This window comes from Phyllostomus discolor, chromosome 6 (genome assembly GCF_004126475.2).
Source record: "Phyllostomus discolor isolate MPI-MPIP mPhyDis1 chromosome 6, mPhyDis1.pri.v3, whole genome shotgun sequence".
Lineage (NCBI taxonomy): Eukaryota > Metazoa > Chordata > Mammalia > Chiroptera > Phyllostomidae > Phyllostomus > Phyllostomus discolor.
Genome location: NC_040908.2, coordinates 95,763,877 through 95,787,958, shown reverse-complemented (window position 1 = coordinate 95,787,958; position 24,082 = coordinate 95,763,877). Strand labels below are relative to the sequence as shown.

The following is a 24,082-nucleotide window of genomic DNA, read 5'->3' as shown; positions in this document are numbered from 1 at the left end:
GGTTCCCATTTCTCCACATCCTCACCAACACTTGTCATTGTTTTTTTTTGTTAATAGTACTTCTAGTTGGTGTGAAGTCGGATCTTGTGACTTTTAATGACTTATGATGTTGAGCATTTTTTTCTATGCATATTGGCCATTCATATATCTTTTTGAAGACATTTGTATTAAAATCCTTTGCTCATTTTTTCAGTTGTTTCTCGAGTTGCAAGAAGTCATCATATGTCCTAGTTGTAAAAGTCTCTTACTGATATATGATTTGCAAATATTTTCTCCCAGTCTATGGGTTATCCTCTCACTTTTTTAATGTCTTTTGAAGTGTACAACTTTTGAAATTTAATGAGATCCAATTTATCAATTTTCTTTATTGCTTCTGCTTTTGGTGTTGTATCTAAGAAATTGCCTAGTTCAAGGTCATGGTTTTAGCTCACATTTTAGGTCTATGATTGATTTTGACTTAATTTCTGAGTCTGGTAGGAGGTAGGGATCCAAATTCATTCTTTTGTATGTGGGTATCCACTGCTCCATCACATTTGTTGAAAAGACTATTCTTTCACTGTTGAACTGTCTTGAAACCTTTGTTGAAATCAATTGACAATAAATGTAAGGGTTTATTTTGAACTCTCAATTCTATTCCATTGAACTACATAGGTGTTCTTATACCAACATTTGATTATTATAGCTTTGTAGTAAGTTTTCAAATGGGCAAGTGTGAGTCCTCCAAATTTTTTGTTCTTTTTCAAGATTGTTCAGCTATTCTGGGCTCTTTGTGTTCATATATCAATTTTAGGATCAACTTTTAATTGGTACTAAATTTGGGAAAAGCCAGTAGGAATTATAATAGGGATCACACTGAATTCACAGTTCAATTTTGAGAATATTGCCATCCTCAACAGTATTACATTTTTTGATCCATGTTATGTAATGTCTTTCCATTTATTTAGCTCTTCTACAGTGGTTTCTAGTGTAGAAATCTTTCACTTCTTTTGTTAAATTTATTCCTCAGTGTTTTATTCTTTTTGATGCTATTGTAAGTGGAATTGTCTCTTAATTTCATTTTTAGATTTTTCATTGCTAGTGTATAGAAATCAATTGGTTTTTATATACTGATCTTGTACCCTTCAATCTTGTTGAAATTATTAGTTCTAGTAATTTTTAGTGGTTTTCTCTCCATAAAACCATGTTAGATAAATAAATAATACTACCCAATAAAATAATACTACCCAATAAAGATAGTATTATTTCTTCCTTTCCAACTTGGATACCTCTTATTCTTCTTTTTGTTCCCTGACTAGAATCTCCAATGTAATGTTGAATATAAGTAGTGATAACAGATATTTGAATGTCTTGTTCCTGCCTCAAGTACTTTTAAAAAGAAGAAATATTTCATATGAAGTAGAAGTCCCTTTCAGATCCAAATCCCAAATCTTAATCTCCTTTTTTCCCCAGCTCCATAAGCAACAATTATCAAGAATTTGGCACACTGTCTGTGTATATCTTTGCATTTTTGTGTGTTGTGCATTCACTAGTAATATGGAGTACTGCTTTCTGTATCAGCTATTTTTATTCTATATAAATGATTTTATGCCAAATATGCTAATATTTTTGCATTTTTAAAATTCAACATTAATTTTCAGGATATATTCATATACATACACACATACATAAATATAAATTATCACAAGAATATATTAGCACATTTCTCTATTGGTGGGTATTTAGATTACTTCCAGTTTTTCAAATTATAAACAATGCTGCATTAAAAAGCTTTCAGTTGTGACTATATGTGAGAAATTATCCAGGGTAGAGATTTTGAAGTGTTATTTTTAGGTTATATTGAAATATGTTGTATTTTATCAGGCAATGTCAAGTTCTTTTACCTAGTAATTTTTCCTGATGAATATACTAACAAAGTAGGAGAGTTTTCTCCATGCTCCCAGATGCATCTGATGCCAATTTTTTTAGTTATTGATAATTTGATGGGCAGAAAAATTCATCTCCTGTAGTATTATTAGTAGTATGGTGTGTCCTATTTACTGGTGAGGTGACATTTTTTTGTTGTTGTTTTTAAGGAGACATACTTTATTGATTTATTGACCTTCTGGGGGTTTCAGTTTTGTGAATTACTAGTTATATCCTTTGCTCATTTTTTCAACTAGATTGTTTTTCTTTATATACTGATTGATAAAAGTTCTTTAAATGTTTGGAATACTAATTCTACATCTACTTTATTGCTGTAAATATCTTAATCTAGCCTACCACCTCCATTTAAATGTATGGTGTCTTTTTTAGATATTTGAAAAATTAAATATAATTAAACTTCTTAGTATTTTCTATTATGATTTTTTTCCCTCATGTCCTGTGTAAGTAATCTACTCTTCCTTGAAATCATAAAGATTTTGCTTTCTTTTAATTGTTTTAATGTCTTTGGTTTTCGTCTTTGTTTCATCCATCAAGAAAGCTGTGTCATCGGTGTTGGGAGGCAATGATCTGTATTGTTGTTGGTGTTTTTTTGTTTGTTTGTTTGTTTGTTTTACAAATCCAAATGTCTACCACCATTTTCCCCACTAAGTTGGAATCCTCTAAGTCTCCTAAGCCAAGTTCCATATAAGCATCAATCTCTTTCTAAATTCTTCAAAGTACAGTGATTTATGTGCCCATTTCTATGCTGAAACTGTACTGTTTCAATTACTATAGCTTTATACTTAGCATTGATAATTGGTAAGGCAAGTTCCATGTCCTTAATTCATCTTTTTTCAAAATTAATTTGGCTATATTAGTAGAGTTAAACTTCAGTATTCATTTTAGAATATATTTGTCAAGTTCTATAAAAATCCTATTGATTTAAATTGAAATTGCACGAAGTTAAAGAAATGTTTGGGGTGGACATAGCTCCCATATTGTGCCTTCTCAACCATTAATTGGCTTTCCATTTATTCAAATCTTGTATGTATCTCAATAAAGTTTCATAATTTTGTCCATAAAGATAATATATTTATTTCCTTACATATAGTCTTCGGAACTTTATAATTTTTTTGAGTGTTATGTGAGTAGACATGTTTTTCTATTAATTTTTATTATTTATTGATCTTCTATGTTTTTTCAAACTTTGTATCTCTTGATATTAGTTCTACCAGCTTGTCCATTAATTCTTGAGTTTTCCATGTAGATAATCAAAATTTTGGGAAAAATACAGAAATAATATCTCTTCTAATAGCCATAGCTTTTTTTTTTTTTTGAAGCTGGGCAGGAATGGAAGTCTTATATAATTAAATGCAATCTCCAGTAAAATGTTAAATGTTGAGTGAATTAGTAAAAATTCTACACTTATTTCATATTTTAATGAGTTTTTCTAAACTTTGACATTAAGTTACATCCTATCATTCATCGCCTAATCTGAGATACTTGGAGAATGATAGGGACTCAGGGAAGACAGGCATAAACCAGGACCCTACTAATTGATCAAGCAGTTGAAAAACAAGATAGAATATTTGAGCAATGCAAAAAAAACAAAAACAAAAAACACCACCATCACCACCAACAAAAAACACCTAATGAGCACATATTAAACCTTGTGGTCCCAAACTGGGGAATATTATGTTTTCAAGTACTATGGAAATGTTATAAAATTGGCCATAAAACAAGTTTTAACACAAATGTCAAAGGACTGAAAGCAAGCAGAACATGTTCTCTAACCAAAAAATAAAAGGAAATAAATATTAAAAATATAACTAGAAAACTCCCAATTTTGTAAAAGAACACATTTCTAAATAAACCTTGAATCAGAAACAAAAATGAGAAATAAAATACTTTAAACTAAGTCAGAGTAAATATTCTATGTTTTAAATCCTGTAGGATGCTACTAAACAGTGAGTTATAGGCTTAAATAGCTAAGAAAAGAAAGATTGAAAAATTAAATGAATTAACCATCCATCTCAAGAAGTTAGAAAAAAAGTACAGTGAAGAGAGTAAAAGGCAGAAAATAATAAAAATAAGACCAGCAATTTAAGAAACAAAAAACTAATATAAAATAGAGAGGAAGAATGAAAGTAAAAGTTGATGTTTTGAAAAGCCTAATAAAATTGACAAACTTGTGATGTAAATGGTAAAGACTGAAATTAGAAGGCACAAATAACCAATGTCAGGAAAGATAAAGAGTTGATCACTATAGGGGCTGTAGACATAAAACATAAAATATGGTATAAACAACTTTAAGTCAATATATTTTAAAATTTAGATGAAATAAATTTTCAGGAAAACATAATTGCAAAGTTAACATAAGAAATAGAATGTGAGTATATCTATAACCATCAAGGAAACTGAAGTAGTCAAAACTCTTTTCACACAGAAAACTCTAGGCCCAGATGGCTACACCAGCAAATTTAATCCTAATCTTAGACAAATTTTCCCAGAGGACAAAAAGAAAAAATATTTCCCACATACTTTATTTTTTTAAAGTTTTTATTTATTTATTTTTAGAAAGAGGAAGGGAGAGAGGAAGAGAAATATCAATGTGTGGTTGCCTCTCGAGCACCCGCACTGGGGACCTGGCCTGCAACCCAGGCATGTGCCCTGATTGGGAATCAAACCGGCAACCCTTTGGTTCATACGCAGTCTGGTGCTCAGTCCAGTGAGCCACACCAACCAGGGCCCCACATGCTTTATGATACAAAGTTTATGATACATCTCCAAAAAGCACATCATGAGAAAGGAAAATAATAGGCCAATCTCATTTATGAACATGGATGAAAAGTCCTAAATAGATTTTAAGTAAACTGATTTCTGCAGTATACTTATCATGATTAAGACAAATTTATTTCAGAAATTAAAGGTCAGGTGATAGTTAAACAAATAAATACCATAACACACTCTGACAGATTAAACAGTGTCTCATTAGTTGCAGAAAAGTGTTGGATAAAATTCACCATCCAAAAAATTGTAGGAATATTTTTTATTGAATAAAGGACATCTATCCAAAACTTTCAGTAAACCTCATACTTAATAGTGAAAAGGTAAAACCTTTCCCTTTCAGATCAGGAAAAAGACAAGAATGCTTGTGATCACCTCTTTTATTCAACATTGTCCTGGAAGTTCTATCCAACATAGGAAACAAGGCGAAAAAGGGAAAAGGGGAAAATATTGGAAAGGAAGAAACAAAGCTGTTATTATTCATAGGTATGATTGTATATGTGAAATTTCAAAAGATCTATGAATAAACTAATTTAATAAGAGGGTTTAGCAAGGTGTCTGAATTTAAAATAGCAATATATAAAAACAATTATATTTATATGTAGCAGCAAAAACAATCAAAATTAAAAAAAGATGTTATTTGTAATAGCATTAAAAATTAAGTAGCACCTATACCTAAACTTCTATGAAGATAACAATATAAACTTACTGAGAGGCAATTAAGGAAAACCTAAATAAATACAATGACATAAATTATCAATAGATTTAAGACTCAATATTGTAGAAATGTCAATTTAAAAAAAATAGACCTATAGATTCAATGTTATCCCAATAAAAATTTCAAAAATATTTTTAGCACATAAAACTATTCTATTTTTGTAGCACATGAAACTTTAAATTTAATATTGAAGTGCAAAGGGCCAAGAAAGAAAAGCATTCATAAAAGAGAGCCAAGGTAAGAAGACTTGCTTTACCAGATTTCAGGACCCACACCCCATCACAATGTGTGCAAAAATGAATTCCTGGTAGAATTGTAAAAGACATAACTCTAAGACCTTCAGATGACAGTATCTGAGAATAACATAACCTCAAACCTTGATTTCTTAATCAAGAAATACCATGCATTAAGCAAAAAGGACAAGACTGAAAAATTGAACTAGTCTAATATTAAAGATTTTTGTATATCAAAATATACCAAAAAGAGAAGCCAAGAAGTAGAAAATATATGTGTGTAGCATAAGCAAGTCAGAGAACTGGTGTCCAAAAAATTCAGAACTCAGAGAAGCCAGTAAGAAAAAGATAATTCAATAGAAGGTTTAAACAGAAACCTCACAAAAGAAGTCCAAATGGACAATAAATATATGAAAGGTTAGTAGTAAACAAGAAAATGCAAATTAAGACCTCAGTGACACATCACTATACACCCACCAGATAAGTGAAAATTGAAAAGTTAGATGATATCATGTGGGATAAGATTATAAAACCAGGAAAACTCTTATCCTGCTGATAGGGTATATTTGTGAAATGTATTCAATACACATACGTACCTCTACACATTTACAAGAATGCTCATAGTGGCAATATCTGTAATACTCCTATACTGGAAGTACACTTATTATTAAAATAAATTACACTGTGTATTTTTACACAGTAAAATTCTATATAGTATATACCACAGCTACATGTAAAGTAGAAGGAAAAAAGCAAAACACAAAAAGTATGCATATGTGATTCATTTAAGAAATTTATATAAAGTTCAAAGATTGGCAAAACTAAGCATTATTATTTAGAAATGATTACATAGGCATTTATTGAAATTATTCCATGACTTTATACTTTATTATAAATGTTCAATATTTATTGAAAAGAATATATATTCTCTTGTTTTGGTTGAAGGGTTTTATAAAATGTATATAAGTACAATATATAAATATAAATATGTATGTATATATAAATGCAATAAGTATACATTTCTATGCACACAACTCACCAATGTTAATTTGTTGATTCATTAATCCAAGAGAACTTTGTGTTCATACATTTCCACCATAAAACACATTTGTGTTTTTCCTTTTAATTATTTTTGCTTCAGATTTTTCCAGACTATGTGTTTACATAATTGCATATGTGTTCATGATACTAATATTTACCTAGTGGATTTTTCTTTGTGATGCAATGAGTAACCCTTATTAATGTCCTTGTTAATGCTACTCTATTTAAAGAACCCTCTGATAATTAATTGCTTCATAAAGTTTCTTGTTTAGAATTTGCCTGGAGTATCTTTTTCTATCCATTTATTTTCTATATTTTAGTTGTATAGTTTTAACTTTTTTTAATGTTTGTTTTTAATTGTTTTAGTAATAGTAGATTGGCTAGCTAGTGAAGTAGCCATGCACTCAGATTAGGTAAGAGGTAGTTAAATTATAACAGTAGCCAGTAATCTAGCCTGGACCATCAGCAAATTTCATTTTGAGGCTTTCTCCAGGAAATCATCTATCTCTCTGAGCCCCAGAGAGATGATTTAAAATCAGGATTTAAAATCAGGATTTTGTTAGTAGAAAGCAAGCCAATTTATTTTTCTCTTCTTTCCACTTAACACAACAGATTAAAGCCCCATCATTTTCTATTAGAAAATCGATCATTCTTCCAGTTAAAAATTTATTTTTTCAATATTTATTTATTTATTTATAGTTTTAATCCATGTGTTCAGGACATGAAGCAGGCATGGGCACAGACCAAGAGCCAAGAGGGTATAAACAAGGAGTTAGTTAATTTGTTCCTGGCTGATGTGAGACAAGCCCCACCAAATCAGGTGCAACTCTAGCCAGGTCCAGGACACAGGTTAAAAATTTAGAGCTGATACCACTATTTATATTTCCTTATTTTTAAATGTGATCTATGACCAGTGATCATTGGGTTTCTTCCTCCATTTTCTTAGTTAGAGCCTCAAAGAAATATTTTCAAGCAAAATTTTCACAATTTGTGGGCTGGTAACTTTGTAAGCAAGGGAATTTACTAGAATGAGGGAAGTGATTCAACTGGAAGAGTCAGGAGGTTGGATTAAAATGGAGTTGTGAATGGACTGGGAGTGGGGCTGATCAAATTAGAATCTTGAGGGACATATACATCCTGATAATAATGTGATTTTTCATTTAGAGATTTTTTCCTAAAAATAAATCATCTTTCTGGGTCCTCATGTATCTTTATTTCAAGTCTAAATTTCAGACTAGCAGAATGTAAAATACTTTTTTCTCCCTTAAAACAGAAAATGAGCCCTGGCTGATATGGCTCAGTGGAATGAACCAAAGGGTCACAGGTTTGATACCCAGTCAGGGCACATGCCTGGGTTGTGTGCCAGGTCCCCAGTAGAGGGTACTCGAGAGGCAGCCATACATTGATGTTTCTCTCCCTTTCTTTCTCCCTCCCCTCTCTAAAAATAAGTAAATAAATAAATAAAATCTTTTTAAAAAGAAAAGGATTAAGACAATACTTTTTAGATCAAGATGTATTTTTTTTCCTGTCAAAATTCATTTACCTATTCATTTAGTCAGTTATTCACTCATTTAGGAAATGTCTATGGGTACCAGGCATTGTTTTAGATGTATGGCCTACATGATTGGGCAAACAAAGATTGCTGCTCTTGCAGAATTTATATTCTGCATAGGCTAGGTAGAGAAAGAAATAACAAATATAACTAAACTGTAAACAATCAAGAAAATGGTATTTGCTACATAAAAAAGAAGAGTACAGCAGGATAAAGGAGATAAGGAGTGCAGAATGTTACAGGACAAAGTGGGAGGAGGACTGCAACTTTAAATACAGCTGTCATGGTTGGTTGACCTCATTTGAACAAAGACTTGGATTAAGTGGATTAAGAGAGGTCAAGGAGGTTGAGGAGAACCTTGTGGGTCACTGTGAACACCTTTAACTTTTACTGTCTGACTGAGTCCCCTTTTCTCTCAACCCCATCTAACTGTATCATTAATTTTAAAAAATTGTTGTCAAGCTTATGCTGTAATATGGTAACTGTTAGTTGACTTTCATTTCTCAGTGGGGAGGTTGAGTGTCTTTCATGTCTACTGTCTATTTGGAATTGCTTTTTCTGAATGGCCTATTTATATTCATTGCCCAATTTTTTATTGGGTTGTTTATATTCTTTATATTATATGTGTTAGCAGTAATAGCAGTAGTTGTGAACACTTTTATATGTTACATTACATATAAAGACATTACAGAATTTGTCTACTCTTCTGGCATTTATCTTTTGACTTTGTTTTTGGCATCATCTGCTATAAAATTATATTTTTATATAATTGAAATTTGAAAATTATTTCTTTTATAGGTCTTAAGTCTTCTGTCTCCATCAGAATTTCCTTACAAATCCCAGGTTGTATAAACAGTCTCTTAAATTTTCTTGTTAAGATTTCTATAGTTATTTGTTTTCTGTTTGGGTATTTAATTCAATTGGATATAGCTTTGAAGCTAAAATTCCTACATTACATCCTACTACAAGAATAAACCGTTTTGCTATCAGAGTTATTATATAAACATCCTTTTCACATTGAATTAAAATACTACCTTGTTATATTAAAATGAAGGAGCAGTTTTTAAGTTTATGATGTACTACACCATATCCAAAAGCTGGTAAGAATGATCTAAAAGAGATACATTATGAAAAATAGGAAAAATAGCAAGATGCCTGTGGGACCCAGAGGGATTGGGACTCAGAGAACAAAGGAAAGGGTTTGGGTCATCTCATCTTTACTGACACATGTAAAGTTGAGGGTATGGGTATAGTCTAAGGCAGTTTGGTAGATCTGCTGGACAGTAGATGAGGAGTCCTTGTTAAAGAGTTTTTATTTTCCCAGAGAAGTCAGAATATCATCTACCCTGGGAAAGAGGATGAGGAAAGAAAGAGGGTGAAAGAGGCAAGTAGATTTAAGGAGAGGAATGTGGGAAATCACATTACTGCAGAGTGGGAAAATAAACAATTAGGAGAGTATAAGAGGACTGGTAGTTGGAATTAAGATTTTTGTGGTAATTGGTTTAAAATGAGAATTCTTCAGAAGTTATATATGATAGTGTGAGTTTTAAATTTTTAGTAAACTTACTTTTCACTTCTTTTTCTATATTTTCAAATCATTTAAGTCAAAGGCTTTATAGTTTCATTTTCACATTAGTACTTTAAAATCATAAGTGAAAAAATGTTTAGTTTCTTTTTCTTATTAATACTTTCAGAACACTGAAGCCAAAGCTTTAAATTTCATGGACTATATTGTATGTTGACATTAATGAAATTACAGGGGCAGTTATTTAACTATGGTTGATGATAAAAAGATTAGGTGATAGGCTAGTAGTTAAAGGAATCAGGGTGATCGGCTCAGGGATGATACGGGCAGCTGGAACATAAAAACCAAGGGTATTTTCTATAATTGTGTCACCATCTTGCCATTGTTACTTCATTCCTCCACTTCATAGTGCATCAGTCATTCATTCATTCAACAAATACTTACTCAGCACCTATTATGTGTCAGGCACTGTTCTACATGCAGAGGATACACCAGTGAACAAGAGACACAAGGTTCTTGCTTTCCTGGAACTTATGTTCTAATACAGGAAGATAGACAATAATAATAAAAATAATATTAATTATAATAAAAGCTAACATTTATTAACAAGTACTGTTTTCTGAGACAGTTTTAAGCACTTTACAAGTATTAATTCACCAATCCTTATAACATTATGAAGTACAGACTAGAATTATTCCCATTTTATACAGGAGGAAACTGAGGGCACAGAAAGGGAAAATAGCTTGCCCAAGGCTACACAGCAAGGAAAGGGTAGAACTGGAATTTAGAACCAAGCCAGTCAGGCTATAGCTCTCCTTCTGATAACGACTTTGTTATGCTGCCTCTCAGACAAGAAACAGGGCAATAAGCCAAGAATGAATAGAATACATTCAGGTAGGTTTAGTGCTATGAAAAAAATAAAACACGGTGATGGGTTGGTATATGTGTGTTGGAGGATTTGGGATGCAAATTTAGGTGCCAAGGAAAACCTCACTCAGGAAGTGACATTTGGACTGAGATTTGAGGTATGGTTATAGTTATTCTGGGGCACAGGCAGCAGAAGAAAGCTAGTGTAGAAGAATCTTTATTTGTGAAACAGAAATGCCCAGTTCGCCATGACTAGAACCTAGTGTGTAACAGTGACTGATTAGATAGAAGTGAAGTTAGGGAGACAGGGAGATAGGCAGGCCAGGCTATGCCTGATGGGTCCTCAGACCACATCAAGAAATTTAATTTTTTTTCTAACTGAAGTGGGTTTTCATGCAGGAGCTAACACTACTTGATTCATAACTTTAAAAGATCACTCACTGCTATCTGCAAAATTGAATGTAGGACAAAAGAAGCAGGAAGATCCATTAGGAAGCAGTTACAATCCAGGTGGAAAATAATAGTGGCTTGGACTAGGGTAGTGACAGAAAATAAAATTTAGGGTATATTTGGATAGATAAATTGGCAAGACTTGCAAAGGACCTGGATGTGAAGAGCGAATGAAAAGAAATTTAAGTAGGAGCCTTGAGATTTTGGTTTGAGTAGCTAGTATGATGGTAGTGGCCTTTACTGAGTATGTGTAAGAGAAGGGGAGAAATGCCTTCAGCAAGAAAAATCAGTCATTACCTCTTGAACTTTATGGAGAAAGGGACTTTTCCCTTTTTTTTTTTCATTTAAGTTTCAAAGAAAGAGTTCTGGAAAAAAAGCATTTTAATGTTCAATTTTATGAGCTCTTTACTTTAGAAACTTGAGGGAGTTGAATTTTCTTTTGTTTAACAAATAAGTTATTGAGCATCTACTTTGGCCAAGGACTACGTGATGAGATAGCAAGATAAACTACGAGAACAAGATCCCTGCTCCCAGAGTGTCCTGGGGGTTAGGACGGGGGCGGAGAGGGAAAGACGGTTAATTTTCTTCCTCTTCGTTGTCTTATTAAAACTTCGCCTATGCACGAGTAGCCATCTTACAACTGTATCTCGTGCTCTTGGCAGTTGGGCCCACCGTTCTAAACGTTCAATGTCAATTAATAAATGACTGGATCTCTAATAGTGACACCTCCCCTCCCGTTAGAACTTATTTTAAATAAAAATTTTAACAAACAATACGAATACAACCTTTGCTTTGAAGGCTAATATTTTTGCAGGAATTGTACCTTTATAAAGATCGTGGTTGCCCTCGTATATATTTGTTCTTTCTTCATATCCAATTAAATGAAAATACTAGTTTTTCCGTTGCCCAACTCTCTAGGCTTGTTGGGTCTAGCTCAGGAGAAAGGAAGCAGGAGCCGTTGGATTTAAACAGTTTGGTGTAATCCTTTTCTACGCTCTCTCTCGCTAGCCGGGGATGTGGTATCAGCTACCGGGGCTTTCCGTCCACGCAGTACCGGAATGAAGGAGTCTGGGAGGGGGTCGGGAAAGGAAAAGACGGAAGAGACATTAAGTAATTGGTTCTTGAAGGTATAAAATGATGTTTAGGATCAGCTCTGAGGCACCGATTTCAAACGCCCGCCCCCTGGGCCGTTTCGGCCCCGCCCCTCGCTGTCGTCACGCCCACTCCTACCTTGGCCTCTGCGGATTGGTCGCTGCCTCCGCCCACCAAGTGCGGCGATAGTGTTTGGGGTTTGCTTCCGGGTCTTGGGCTTTGGTCCCGGGTGCAGGGGATTCTGGGAGTTAAGAGTCGTTATGGAGTCTGTGTGATCTCTGGAGGCTGCTGAATCGGGCCTCAGCCAAGGTGAGCTGCGGGAAAACAGTAGTTTGTCTTTCTTATCCGAGTGGGATGGGAAAGGGCGGTTGCGATCGGAGCTGCGGGCTGAGAACTGAGCGCGGATGGAGGAAACCCCAGAGCGGCGGGCGGGTGGGTGGTGGAGCCCAATACCCGCGGCCGCGTTTCGCGTCCCGGGGGCCCTGGAGGGCGCAGCGCCGAGGCAGCGTTACAGACTCCGTTAAGCAGCATCGAGCCTCCTCACCCCTCTGAATCGCGTAGAGTCTGTGAGCTCCTGGTGACATACCGAAGGTGAACTCCCGGGAGACGGGAATGACAATTATCCAGGGATGTGTGAGAGGCTGCGGCGCCCCCAGCGGCAGGAAACCCTTTTTCTCCACCTCTGGATACATCTTTCCCTTTTTTGAAAATCTAGACTTAATGCCACTTCCCCCAACATCCCCCGCACACTTTCTTGTTTTTCCTACGCTCAACGGGGTTTTAGTTGCTCCTACTACTATGAGATTATTTTGGCTGTCCATAACCAAAAGTATCAAGGAACGGGTCTCTGATTTTATCAGCACCTTTTGGTTTTGGGGACGAGGCTCCGGTCTTTTTGAGCATTCCTTAAATTATAACCTACAAAAGATATGGTTTTTATTATGCTGGGGGCTGTAAGAGAAAGGTGGATCAACAAAAAGGTTGGAGGATTTTGTCCAGGTAACTGTTACTGAAGTTTTTTAGCAACTTTATTCCAGAACATTCAGTAATTGTGATTAGAATATCTTTTTTGTGGGATTTTTAAATACTCTTTTTGTAGTTGCTAGCCTATTTTATGTTCTGTGAGTTTAGGTAAAATGCGAACATTAGGGAGTCTGGTGAAATTGAGAGTTTTTGAAACTCTCATGGCTATACTGTATTTTACAAAGGCTTTTCCCTATGAAATAATTCTATGAGAAATACCCCATTCCACAGACGACAAAATTTTAAGCTAAGTAACTTGCCTAGGGCCATAGAGCCAGGACAACAGGAGCATAAACTCAGATCGATCTTTAGAACAGAATTTTTTGTACTCAATAGGAGTTACCTAAGAAGCCATATTCCTTGTACACCCGAGCCTCATTACATGTTTTCTTGAGAACTTTTTGTTTGAGGTTATTTAAGTAAACTTTGGGGAGTGAATTACAAAATTATTTCATAAGGATGGATGTTAACACTTTAAAAATGGTAATTTGTCATATAGTAAATAACTTGATACTATTTTTCTTTAAGGCATAAAAGATGACGACAGCAGCTCGGCCAACATTTGAACCTGCGAGAGGTGGGAGAGGAAAAGGAGAAGGTGATTTGAGCCAACTCTCGAAGCAGTATTCTAGTAGAGACCTACCTTCTCATACAAAAATAAAATATAGGTAATGAAGACTTTCATTTTTTACTGTTCACAAAGCAAGAGGAAATTGGTTAAATGGCATGGTCATGAGATGGTAGCATGTTTGGGTTTATATCACTTAAGTTATTTATATGAGTAGAATTCTATAGAATATCTAACACTAAAATTATGCTCTGTGATTATAAAAAAAACCCATGTATTTCTTAATCAGAAATTCCTGTTAAGAATATCTACATATAGATGGAAAAATAATATATTACTGCAGAAAGACAATGCACTGTCAGTACTAGTCAATATGAGAATAAAACTGTTATTGTAATGTGCCCTGAGTTGAGCTACTGACAAAAAGTAGACATTTTAATTGATATGCAGCATTATTATAGGAATATATGTGATTCATTTTAGGGTTCTTGAAATATTGGGAATATCACAAGGATGCCTATTAGTAACCCACATAATAGAGTAATAATGTTGTCCAGTTCCTTCTTTTGTACTTTAAGGACTCAAGGACAAAGCTGCTTTTTTGTGACGTTTCCTCCATTGCTACAGCCGTGTGTGTGTGTGTTTTAAGAAACATTTTTGCCCTGGTTTGTTTCTACTTTAGACAGGCCACTCAGGATGCCCCTGAAGAGGTTCGGAACCGTGACTTCAGAAGAGAGCTGGAAGAGAGAGAGAGAGCTGCTGCAAGGGAAAAAAACAGAGATCGTCCAACTCGAGGTACCAACACTACCCCAGACAATTGTCACATAAAATTATTGACAGTAGTTTTTCTTTCATTTGGTTATTGGAATGGATTACTGTTTGTTTGGGTTTTTTTCAGTTTTAAATATTGGTGTGAGTTGCAACACTTTGCTAAATAATCTGGTTAGATTAGAGATGATAATGAGGCTGATTCCATCTCCATCTTTTTATGGTTCTGGATTAGGAGGAACAAGGTGACCTGGGGATATTCAGCACTCCTTGTTTCAGTTCAGATCAAGGAGTTATCCACTAGTTAGAAGAGCCAGAATTTTAAGGCCCCATGGCTTCTGTCTGTGAAGTTCTCCCATTTTTGCCCCTGGCTTGGAAGGCATCCAGGGGTATATATTTACAGCGTATTTGAACTAGTCTCTAAATTTCCTGGGAGAGGCTACAGTTCCCATGTTAAAGTCAATAGTTTCATTAATTTATTCAACTAATATTTATTACCAAGGGCTTATTTACCAAGCACTGTGGTTTTGATCCCTGCTATCATGACAGTTATAATCTAAGTTCTTTGTGCTCACAGGTCCCTGAGATGTTACATGAAATACAGTATTTGTTTCAGTAAGCTATGTAATGTTTGTTTATCCCCAGAACATACAACCTCGTCTTCGGTGTCAAAGAAACCTCGGTTAGACCAGATTCCCGCTGCCAACCTTGATGCAGATGATCCTCTAACAGATGTATGTTTTCTTTCCTCCTTTTATCACCATAGTAATTTATATTGTTTTTTGAAATACTTTTTTATTCTTTTGGCTTTAAGAAGTGCCCTTTATTTTTACTTAACTGTTATTCAAATGCTAAACCTTATAGTTGATTTTACTTTATTTTTTAAAATATTTATTTTTAGAGCGGGGAAGGGAGGGAGAAAGAGAAAGAAAGAAAGAAAGAAAGAAAGGGAGGGAATCATTGATGTCAGAGAGAAATATTGATGGGTTGCCTCTTGAATGTACCCCAGTCGGGAACTGAACCCACCACCCAGGCATGTACCCTGACCAGGACTTGAACTGGCAACCTTTTACTCTGCGAGATGACGCCCAACCACCTGAGCCACACCTGTCAGGGCAAACTGTATTGTTGATTTTAAAACAAAAGTGTTACTATGTGGTTATTCAGGCTTCAAAAACAAGATTGAGCTCTCAAGAACCAAATAAGGAAGTGATCTATTAAAGAATATGCTTCCCTGAAAAGTAATTCCCTCTGTTAAACCTTAGAGATTGGGCTCCCATGTTACAGACCTCCAAAGGGCACTCTTCAGACTGGACCCCATTGATAACAGCCCCTAGAGTTGCCAGGGCCTTTCCACATTAGATACCCATGGTTCCCTCCAGATGTGTAGCACACTTAAAGGCTCCCTCTGTGCTTAGAGAGGGAAATAACCTATAAGTGGATCTAAGTGGTTTTTAAGGACTAGTGCTTTAGTTAACATTAAAACTTAACGGGACATTAATTTGCCATTTTCTACATACAGTGAAAAAATCCAAGTGACCTTTTATGAGTAGCATCTAATTAAGCACATATATCAGCAATTAATTATAGAGTGAACAGATTGGGTTAAATCATTAAGTAATTAAATATGGGGAGTTCAGTGAGGCTTCATGATTATTCATTTGAAATTGGTTTCTTTTGAGAACGTAGCAACCTTTTTGTACTTTTGATTATTCTTCCTAGTTTAAAATTGTTTTGAGCTGTAATAAACTTTGATTCTCAGCGTGATAACACTGTGTACACACGTACAGTGCATCAGTGTAAAGTGTTCCTTTTTTGGTGTTAGAAATACTTTAATATCTAAATTCCCTTTCGACACTGTAAATGTGAAAGGCACTTTGTTATACTATTAGTTATAATTTCTAAAATACACCAGAGGTTGACATTTTAGTATTCAGAAGCTTTTGGGGGGAGCGGGGGTTGGTTGGTTGGTTGTTGATTTTAATCGTATATAGGTACGTTTATCTTTTGTACTAGGAAAATTATTCCTCCTCCAAAGATCTATGTGATAAGTGCAATTTTTATGGAAAATGAAAAATGTGAATTTTCTCTCTAATGCCTTGGGCCATCATATTCTTTTTCAAGGAGGAAGATGAAGATGAAGACTTTGAAGAGGAGAGTGATGATGATGACACTGCAGCTCTTCTTGCAGAACTGGAAAAAATTAAAAAAGAAAGAGCTGAAGAGCAAGCCCGGAAGGTAAAATCAAAGTGTTAAATATTTACATCTTTCATAAACTAAAGTGGGTATATTTTTAATTTAGGTATTATCTTACATTAGAAATGGTCCCTGCCATGTCTAGATATTATAGGACCTTTAGACCTATAAATCTGATCATTTTGTGACATTTTAAGTCTCTTGGTTATGTTAGAAATTCTTTCCAAGTAGTTCAGACATACTTAATAATACTGATCAAGTTGTTCTTTATTCACTTATTTTTTGTTTGCTCAACAGACATTTAGTTAATGTCTGATAAGTATCAGAAGAATCACAAATGGTTAAGGTTTAGTCATGGCCTACGAAGAACTCATCGATAAAATGAGGCCGTCCTCATTTCTCTTCTGGTCTCCTACCTCAGTCTTCTTTCCAGGAACTTGTTGAAGCAGTCTGTCAACAGGTGTCATCTGATCCAGGGCCATTGCCTAACTTCTCTGAGTCCCCACAGTCTCTCAATTTACACAATGGAAAAAAAGAATACCTGACTTAAGGATAGTTGTAAGGATTAACTAGGATCCATAGTAATAAAAATAAGCTGTAAAACTGGGGAGGCAAAAGCAGGTCACAAAGCATTAGGTTTGTAAATAAATGCTAAAGGAATTGACTCTGTTCTGAAGGGTAGTTTAGTTTGTAAAGCTAGTTAATTTCAATAGGAGACTGGTGAGATTGCATATGCATTTTTGAAAGATTACTCTGGCAGAAGTATTGAGTGTATATTGGGAAGAACTGATGTACTCTCAGTTCTTGGAAAGGAGACTGTACCAATAATCCTCACATGCAATTTTGAGTGTCATGCATAACAGAAGTTGGAATGGAAAGAAGTGAACAGATGCTGATAGAGCTATCAAGAAGGTAGAATTGATGTTTTTGGAACGTGTTAAATTTGATATATTGTAACATGCTCAAGGTGAGATATCGGCCTCCGCTTTCAACCAGAACAGAGCAGCTTTTTATGACACCTGTGTAAGATGTCATTTGAGTCAAGAATTTTTCTGTTAAAAAAAAAAAGACAATTTAGACAAAAGACTGACATAGGTTAGTTTAGTACTTGGAATCTAGAGAGGTAGACTTTGTGTGGGTCAGAAGGGTCAGGGAAGAATTCAGAAAAGATGTGAAGTTTGGGATAGGCTTTTGAAGACTGCTAGAATTCAAATTGGGAGAAGAAAAATATTTTAATATCAATTCTTATCAAAGTTTGGCATACAATAGCAAAACTCCTATAATAGCTTACAATTTTTATCTCATTGTAGAAAACAGGATTTAAGAACATTCCTTATATCACTTGTACCACTAGAGGGCAGTCATTCTATTCCAAATACTGTTTGGTTTATCTAAGAGTTGATGCATAAAGAGATGAGCAATTTAAACTCATTGGTTAAGCTTTAGAGACGATAAACATTTTAGACAGGAGATCTTGTAATTTTGTGAGGCTCATCTACTTTGTATAAAAATGTGTTGGTGTTTGCTGGGTTGATGACAGTTTTAGTTTTTCTGCCCGTTTCCCAGGCTTTCTAATGTTTGGTTTTTGAGTGTCCCAAAATAACATTTCAAACCATTCTGCCTGTGTCAGGGGCTGGGAGACTTTTCTGTAAAGGGCCAGATCATAACTATGTTAGGCATATGGGCCACAAAGCAACTATTTGGCTCTACTTGTTGTAGCACAAGCAGCCATAGACAGTACATAAATGAATGAACAAGACTGTATTCCAGTAAAATCTTATTTACAAAACGGGGTGGTTTGGATTTGACCCACAGGCTGTACAGCCTTTAGCCTGTGTTCATAAAGCATAATGTGCCTGGTACTTGAATATGAAAAGAATTGGCACCTCCTTTTTCCAGAGCTGTGTGGTAACCAGCCAACAACTCTAAAGGAAATATATTCAAAACTTAGAATGGCCAGGACCTTATTATATCACATGCATCATTATAAGTTTGGACACGTTGTATATTTGAGCTCCTAGTTTTCTAGCATGTCAGAGATATGTCTTGAATTTTACCATCAATATTTATTAAAAATAAGTATATAATTTATAGAAAGCTATCTGGTGAATATTCCTGACTCTGTTAAAGGTCTGATTAATGGCCTGAAATATTTTCCCCCCCTGAAAATGGAATTTTCTCACCTTCCAGCTATTTGGTCTCATAACAAAAAAATGAAACCCAGTGTTTCATATTTGAATGTTAAAATGAAGTATCATTAACATGTATTGGAAATCAGGCTGTTTTTCCAAATAGTTTAGCATAGATATATTTTAAATGGACTTCCAGAAAGTCTCTTTTTCCTTGATCTTTTAAGTCATACATTTCTGTCATCTTCAACACACAGCAAAGTGGGATCTACCTTTTGTTTAAGACAGCATGGTTCAGGTAGATCTAGAAGCTGTGGTTAAGGATTTTAGACATTTTATATTCCTAATTCTAAGAATGAAACTGGGGGGGATTCAAATTTAAAGAAGTTAATGCTAAAATAAAAGTGAGGAAGGACATGATCATAACTGATATGGTATGAGCAGTATAAAAATAGAAAGTAACATTAAATAATGAGAACAAAATGGAGAAACCTTAGGTAAATTTGTAGAAATACATATGTTAATGATGAAATTTTGATAGTTTGTCTCATTTTAAGAGATAACTTCTTGGCTAATAATAACTTGTCACAAATCTTAGAGGTGCAAGTTTACATTGAACCCTTCAATTACGCTAGTAATTGAAGATAACAAGCATTTATAATTAGTTATGTATAGCCCCTTAAAAATCGAGGTAATAGCTTTGCTAAATGTGTCTTGATGTTTAATATGTGCTTAAATTGCGCTAGAATGTGTATTGGTGTGCTTTCTTAAAATAAGCAATTTTTTGTGTGTACCTCAAGAAAGAAAATAGATTTAAGTATGTATCTGGCTAATTTCAGAGTCAGAAGAGACTAATGAATGTGTGATGATGGCATGTATGAAATATTTATAATAAAAATGTCAAATTATTTTACTTTGATAAGTGAGACTTTTCTGGCATGTTTTGAAGACAAATTAAAAAAACAACAACAACACTACCTTAATGCTTATTACTCAGCCTTTTAAAATAGGAGTTGTGTGAGAAGGTTGACCCTGGAGTTGCCATAAGTAAATATGTATCTTCCCTTGTCATTAACAGGAACAAGAGCAAAAAGCTGAAGAAGAAAGGATTCGTATGGAAAACATTCTGAGTGGCAACCCTCTCCTTAATCTTACTGGCCCATCCCAGCCTCAGGCCAACTTCAAAGTTAAAAGAAGGTACTTAATATACAGTAACGAGTCGGAAATACATATACACAGATTATGAATTTTACAGCAAGCTATATTATATAAAGCTTCTAAAATCCCACTTTACACTGATACTCAGTCAGATTTTGGAGTAATGGAAGGAGAATGAGAGAAATAGCTTTTTTCAATAGATATTTACAGTAAACAGCCATGTACCAGATACTATTCTAAGCATTAGTGTCAAAGCAGTTCACTGAGCCTTTGGCCCTACAGAGTTTACATTTTATGTGTGACTTTGTGTCAAGGGTCCCTAAGACTGCCCTTCACATTCAGGGACCCACTGGAAGGACTCAGGGGAGTTACCGTGTAGTTGTCCCATGGCAAGCATAGTTCAGCGACAGATTGTGAGGGGAAGGGGTATCACAGTGATCCTGGTGCATGCTCCCTTATGCTCTGCCCCTTCCATGAGGTGTCACACAGAGCACCTCCTTTCCCCTAGCAGTGAGAATACAGTAACATGCAATGTTTCTGCCCAAGGAAGCCCATTAGAGACTCAGTGCCCATGGGCTGGTATTTGCCTAGCATGTACCAAAGTTCAGACTCCCAGAAGGGAAACAAAGGTTCTGCGTAGAGTGCATTATCTGTACAAACAGTCTAGGCAGTGGTGGTGAGAAGGTTCCTGGAGTCCAAGTGTCCAGGTGCCAGCCTAGGGCCAACCTTGCAAGCGGGCCTTTCTAAGGATAGCAGTTTCAGACCTGGCATGTTAACTCCTCTGCATGGTGTGTGTGTTTGGAGGGGTGAAGTAGAAGGAGGAAAGGGGAGAGACTATGAATAAATATTGAATATAGTACCTCGGACAGTGATACGTAGGAAAATAAAACAGAACAGCTTATAGGAAGTGCTGAGTGGAAGGAAGGTTGGTTGTTATTTTCAAGGAAGCCTACAGGGTTCCTTGATCACCTTATAAAGATGGGGTGGGGGAATTGACAGATACAAGACATGTTAAGTTCAGAATGTTGTGTAAATCTATGTGGGGATGTTGACTATGGAGCTTGATAAATGGTTCTGGAGTGAGTCCAGGCTGGAGTTAATTAATTTAGGAGCTGTCAACTTACAGAAGTTTTCTAAAGCCATGAAGTCTAGATGAGGGCACTTAGAGAAGGAGTACAGCTAGCAGGAGAGGTCAGGGCACTGAGCCTGGGGGATTAGATAGGTGCCCAGTACATACTAGGTGCTCATTGAATACTGATGGAATGAATTTTGAGTGAAGAAAAGCTAGGCTAAGGAGCAGCAGCCAGTAGCCACATGGAAGAGTGGATAGAGAAAAAACTACATTGATTGTATTCGTATTAAACTATATAATTTGTTCTGCTTTGTTTAGATTCAGAGGGAATTGTTTGGAGATTGGAATGTGTCTTAATATGCAGGTCACATTTGACCCAGTTCTGCTCAGCTTTTCATGTACTTGTGTCCTGCACCGTGATGACTTTCCTAACATTGTTTTCCAAAGATGCCCACGTTCTTTGCTTCTTTTTCATGTGTAGTTTATTCTGGCCAGCATACATGTGCACACATTACATAGACTTTAATTTTATATGTATCTGTGAGAGTGTGTGCTATATGTATATTACATAATGGATTTGTGTTTTAAATGCAAAATTATACTTTGAAATTACACTCTTGATTTTCTGTAAAACATGTATTTTATAGCCCCTCCATAGGTGCTTCTTTTTTTGTGCTTGTGCATGATGAAACCCAACCAGAAGAATGCAACCACAGTTCTGCCCTAAGCTCTTCAGCTGCTGTTTCTTTATGGCTGATACAGATGTGCACCAATAATATATAAGAGCCTTAATTGTTATATGCTAGTACTTCCTTCTCCTTTTGTTGTCCAAAAATGTAAATGCCACAGGGGATGATTACTAAATGTTAACTGATGAAAAAGTAGATAAAATCCTTAAAACCACACCATGTGAACTACAGTAAATCGGTCAGTTATTATCTAGAGTTGTCTGTACTAATTAGGGTGGTATCAAGTACTTCCTTTCTGTTTTAGACCTGAAAACATTTGATAGGTGTGCAATGAAAATTTTTGTATTTCTGCCTTCTAAGTTGATAGAAGCCTCTTGTACTGGAGAAGTAATAAGAATGTTTTCTATGTTCTGAATAGGAAATTGCCCTTTCTGCTGTTATAGTGCATTATTACAACCTATTCAAAATTACTTTATTCTTTTGTGTGTAATTGCTGCCTCTGTATATACATACAGTTCACATAATGTTGTCTCCTAATACAGGCATTTTAAGAACTTCCTATTTTCTTCTTTCAGGTGGGATGATGATGTTGTTTTCAAGAACTGTGCAAAAGGAGTAGATGATCAGAAGAAAGACAAAAGATTCGTCAATGATACGCTGCGATCTGAATTTCACAAAAAGTTTATGGAGAAATATATTAAATAGTGCAGTTTTATGTGCTTAAAGACTATAAAATGTAAATAATCACTCTGACTTTATTGGTTAGTTTGTTTTTTTCTTTCCCTCCATTTAAATTGTGAATAGGCTTCCCTAATTTTAAGTTCCAAAGTATCTTTTCCTTGATTGACACCTTATTTGATAAGGACTTGGGAATTGTTTAACCCAGTTTCCAGTCTGAATGTTTCCAGTCATATGTTTTCTTTTTAAAATTGGAAAGATTATCTTCTTGTAATGAAAGTTTTTCATAATAAATAACCAAATTTGTGTTCCCCAACTTTTTTGTTGAACTGTATGCAGCTTATAAAACACTGCATATTTTCTTTTGTGTATTGTATTTCTTTGTACATTAACTTTTCCTCCTCCCTCTAACATTGATGTATGGTCAGTTAACTCCTGATATCTTCTCTATTTTTTAAAAGAGTGTGATGAAAGATGAAAGGGACTCACTTCATTATGGACCACTTGATGCTATGGAAATGTGTCATCAACCAGGAAGTGCCCCGATGTGTGCCTGAGGGAGCCCAGGGTGTCTTAACCTTTGCAGAGGCTCCTTTCTTGGCCCAAGACAAGAACTCCCGAAGCATGCCTGGGAGGCCTGTGGCCCTCACTGTGTTCTGGATCCCCAGTCTCCAGGTTTCTCTGGAATGAGAGACAGTTTGCACAGTGACACACATTAGAGACAAAGCCTAAGAAAATTTTAAAATCAAACAATGCATGAAATAAAAACTTTGGAAATTGGATTTTGCTTATTTGTATCTTGTCTTGGAAGGGTGTGTATGTGGAAAGTGGGAATGTCTCTACACAGGTGGGAAATGAAGCTTCCTAAACCTTAGCTGTGATTTTAAGGGTGTCACTGTGATAGAAAGTTTGAGACCAGCCCTGATAGGTGGCTCAGTGGGTTGGGTGTTGGTTCTGTAAACTGAAAGGTCACAGGTTTGATTCCCAGTCAGGGCACATGCTTGGGTTATGGGTCAGGTCCCTGGCTGGGGCTTGTGAAAGTAACTGATCAATGTTTCTGTCTTTCCCTCCCCCTCTGTGGAAAAATAAAATCTTGATAAAGTTTAGGACCAAAAAATTGAGCCTTTTACAGACACAAATAGAGACCCATTCTGAGGCCTCACCCACTACCCCTGCGTTTCCCCAGTGGAAGCTTGGACACAGCGTGTGTGCAGCCCAAGTCAGGAGCAGAGCTGGGGATGGAGCCCAGGCCTGGCCTCCACATTCATGCTCTGCATTTTACATCCCAACTGAGCTATTGACTTAAAAATTTGAATACTTGGGCTTGTGCTTTTTTTAAGTTTTCAATAATACTAAAGCTTTTTTTCTCCAACTTCACTATAAGGTGTCTACATTTTCAATTTTCTTCAAAGCAACATTTAATAAGAAAGTACCAGGTTATGCGAAGTTAAGAAAACTGAAATTCAGGCTGAGTGACTGGATCAAAGTTAATACATGATGGAGCATGAATGAGTGCTTGTAGACATGAAAAGGAGCTTACAGATGGAATGTCAGATTGCCAAAACGGGTCTGATTTGGGTACACCATTCCTCCCAAGGTCCACTTCAGATTGTCTCCTTGAGCCTGACAGGTTC

General features: G+C 35.4%; 1 protein-coding gene and 1 non-coding gene across 4 annotated transcripts; one reads left to right on the top strand and one right to left on the bottom strand.

The window, feature by feature from the left end:
• Window positions 1-7,387: 7,387 nt before the first annotated feature.
• LOC114501202 lies at window positions 7,388-7,527 on the bottom strand. Its single transcript, XR_003684956.1, has one exon. It is a non-coding gene; the product is annotated as a small nucleolar RNA SNORA48 (small nucleolar RNA).
• Window positions 7,528-12,365: 4,838 nt separating this feature from the next.
• On the top strand, window positions 12,366-23,230 carry CWC15 (CWC15 spliceosome associated protein homolog). Of its 3 annotated transcripts, none has more exons than XM_028516975.2 (8): window positions 12,366-12,476; window positions 13,719-13,858; window positions 14,441-14,553; window positions 15,172-15,260; window positions 16,651-16,764; window positions 19,930-20,048; window positions 22,346-22,506; window positions 22,910-23,230. In XM_028516975.2, exons 2-7 carry the CDS (start codon window positions 13,728-13,730, stop codon window positions 22,473-22,475), a joined length of 696 nt encoding a protein of 231 aa, XP_028372776.1. In that variant the 5' UTR covers window positions 12,366-12,476; window positions 13,719-13,727; the 3' UTR covers window positions 22,476-22,506; window positions 22,910-23,230. The 3 variants fall into 3 exon arrangements, with proteins under 3 accessions (XP_028372776.1, XP_035884546.1, XP_028372775.1); XM_036028653.1 differs by having other exon boundaries at window positions 12,366-12,494; window positions 13,720-13,858; XM_028516974.2 differs by having other exon boundaries at window positions 22,346-23,230.
• Window positions 23,231-24,082: the final 852 nt, after the last annotated feature.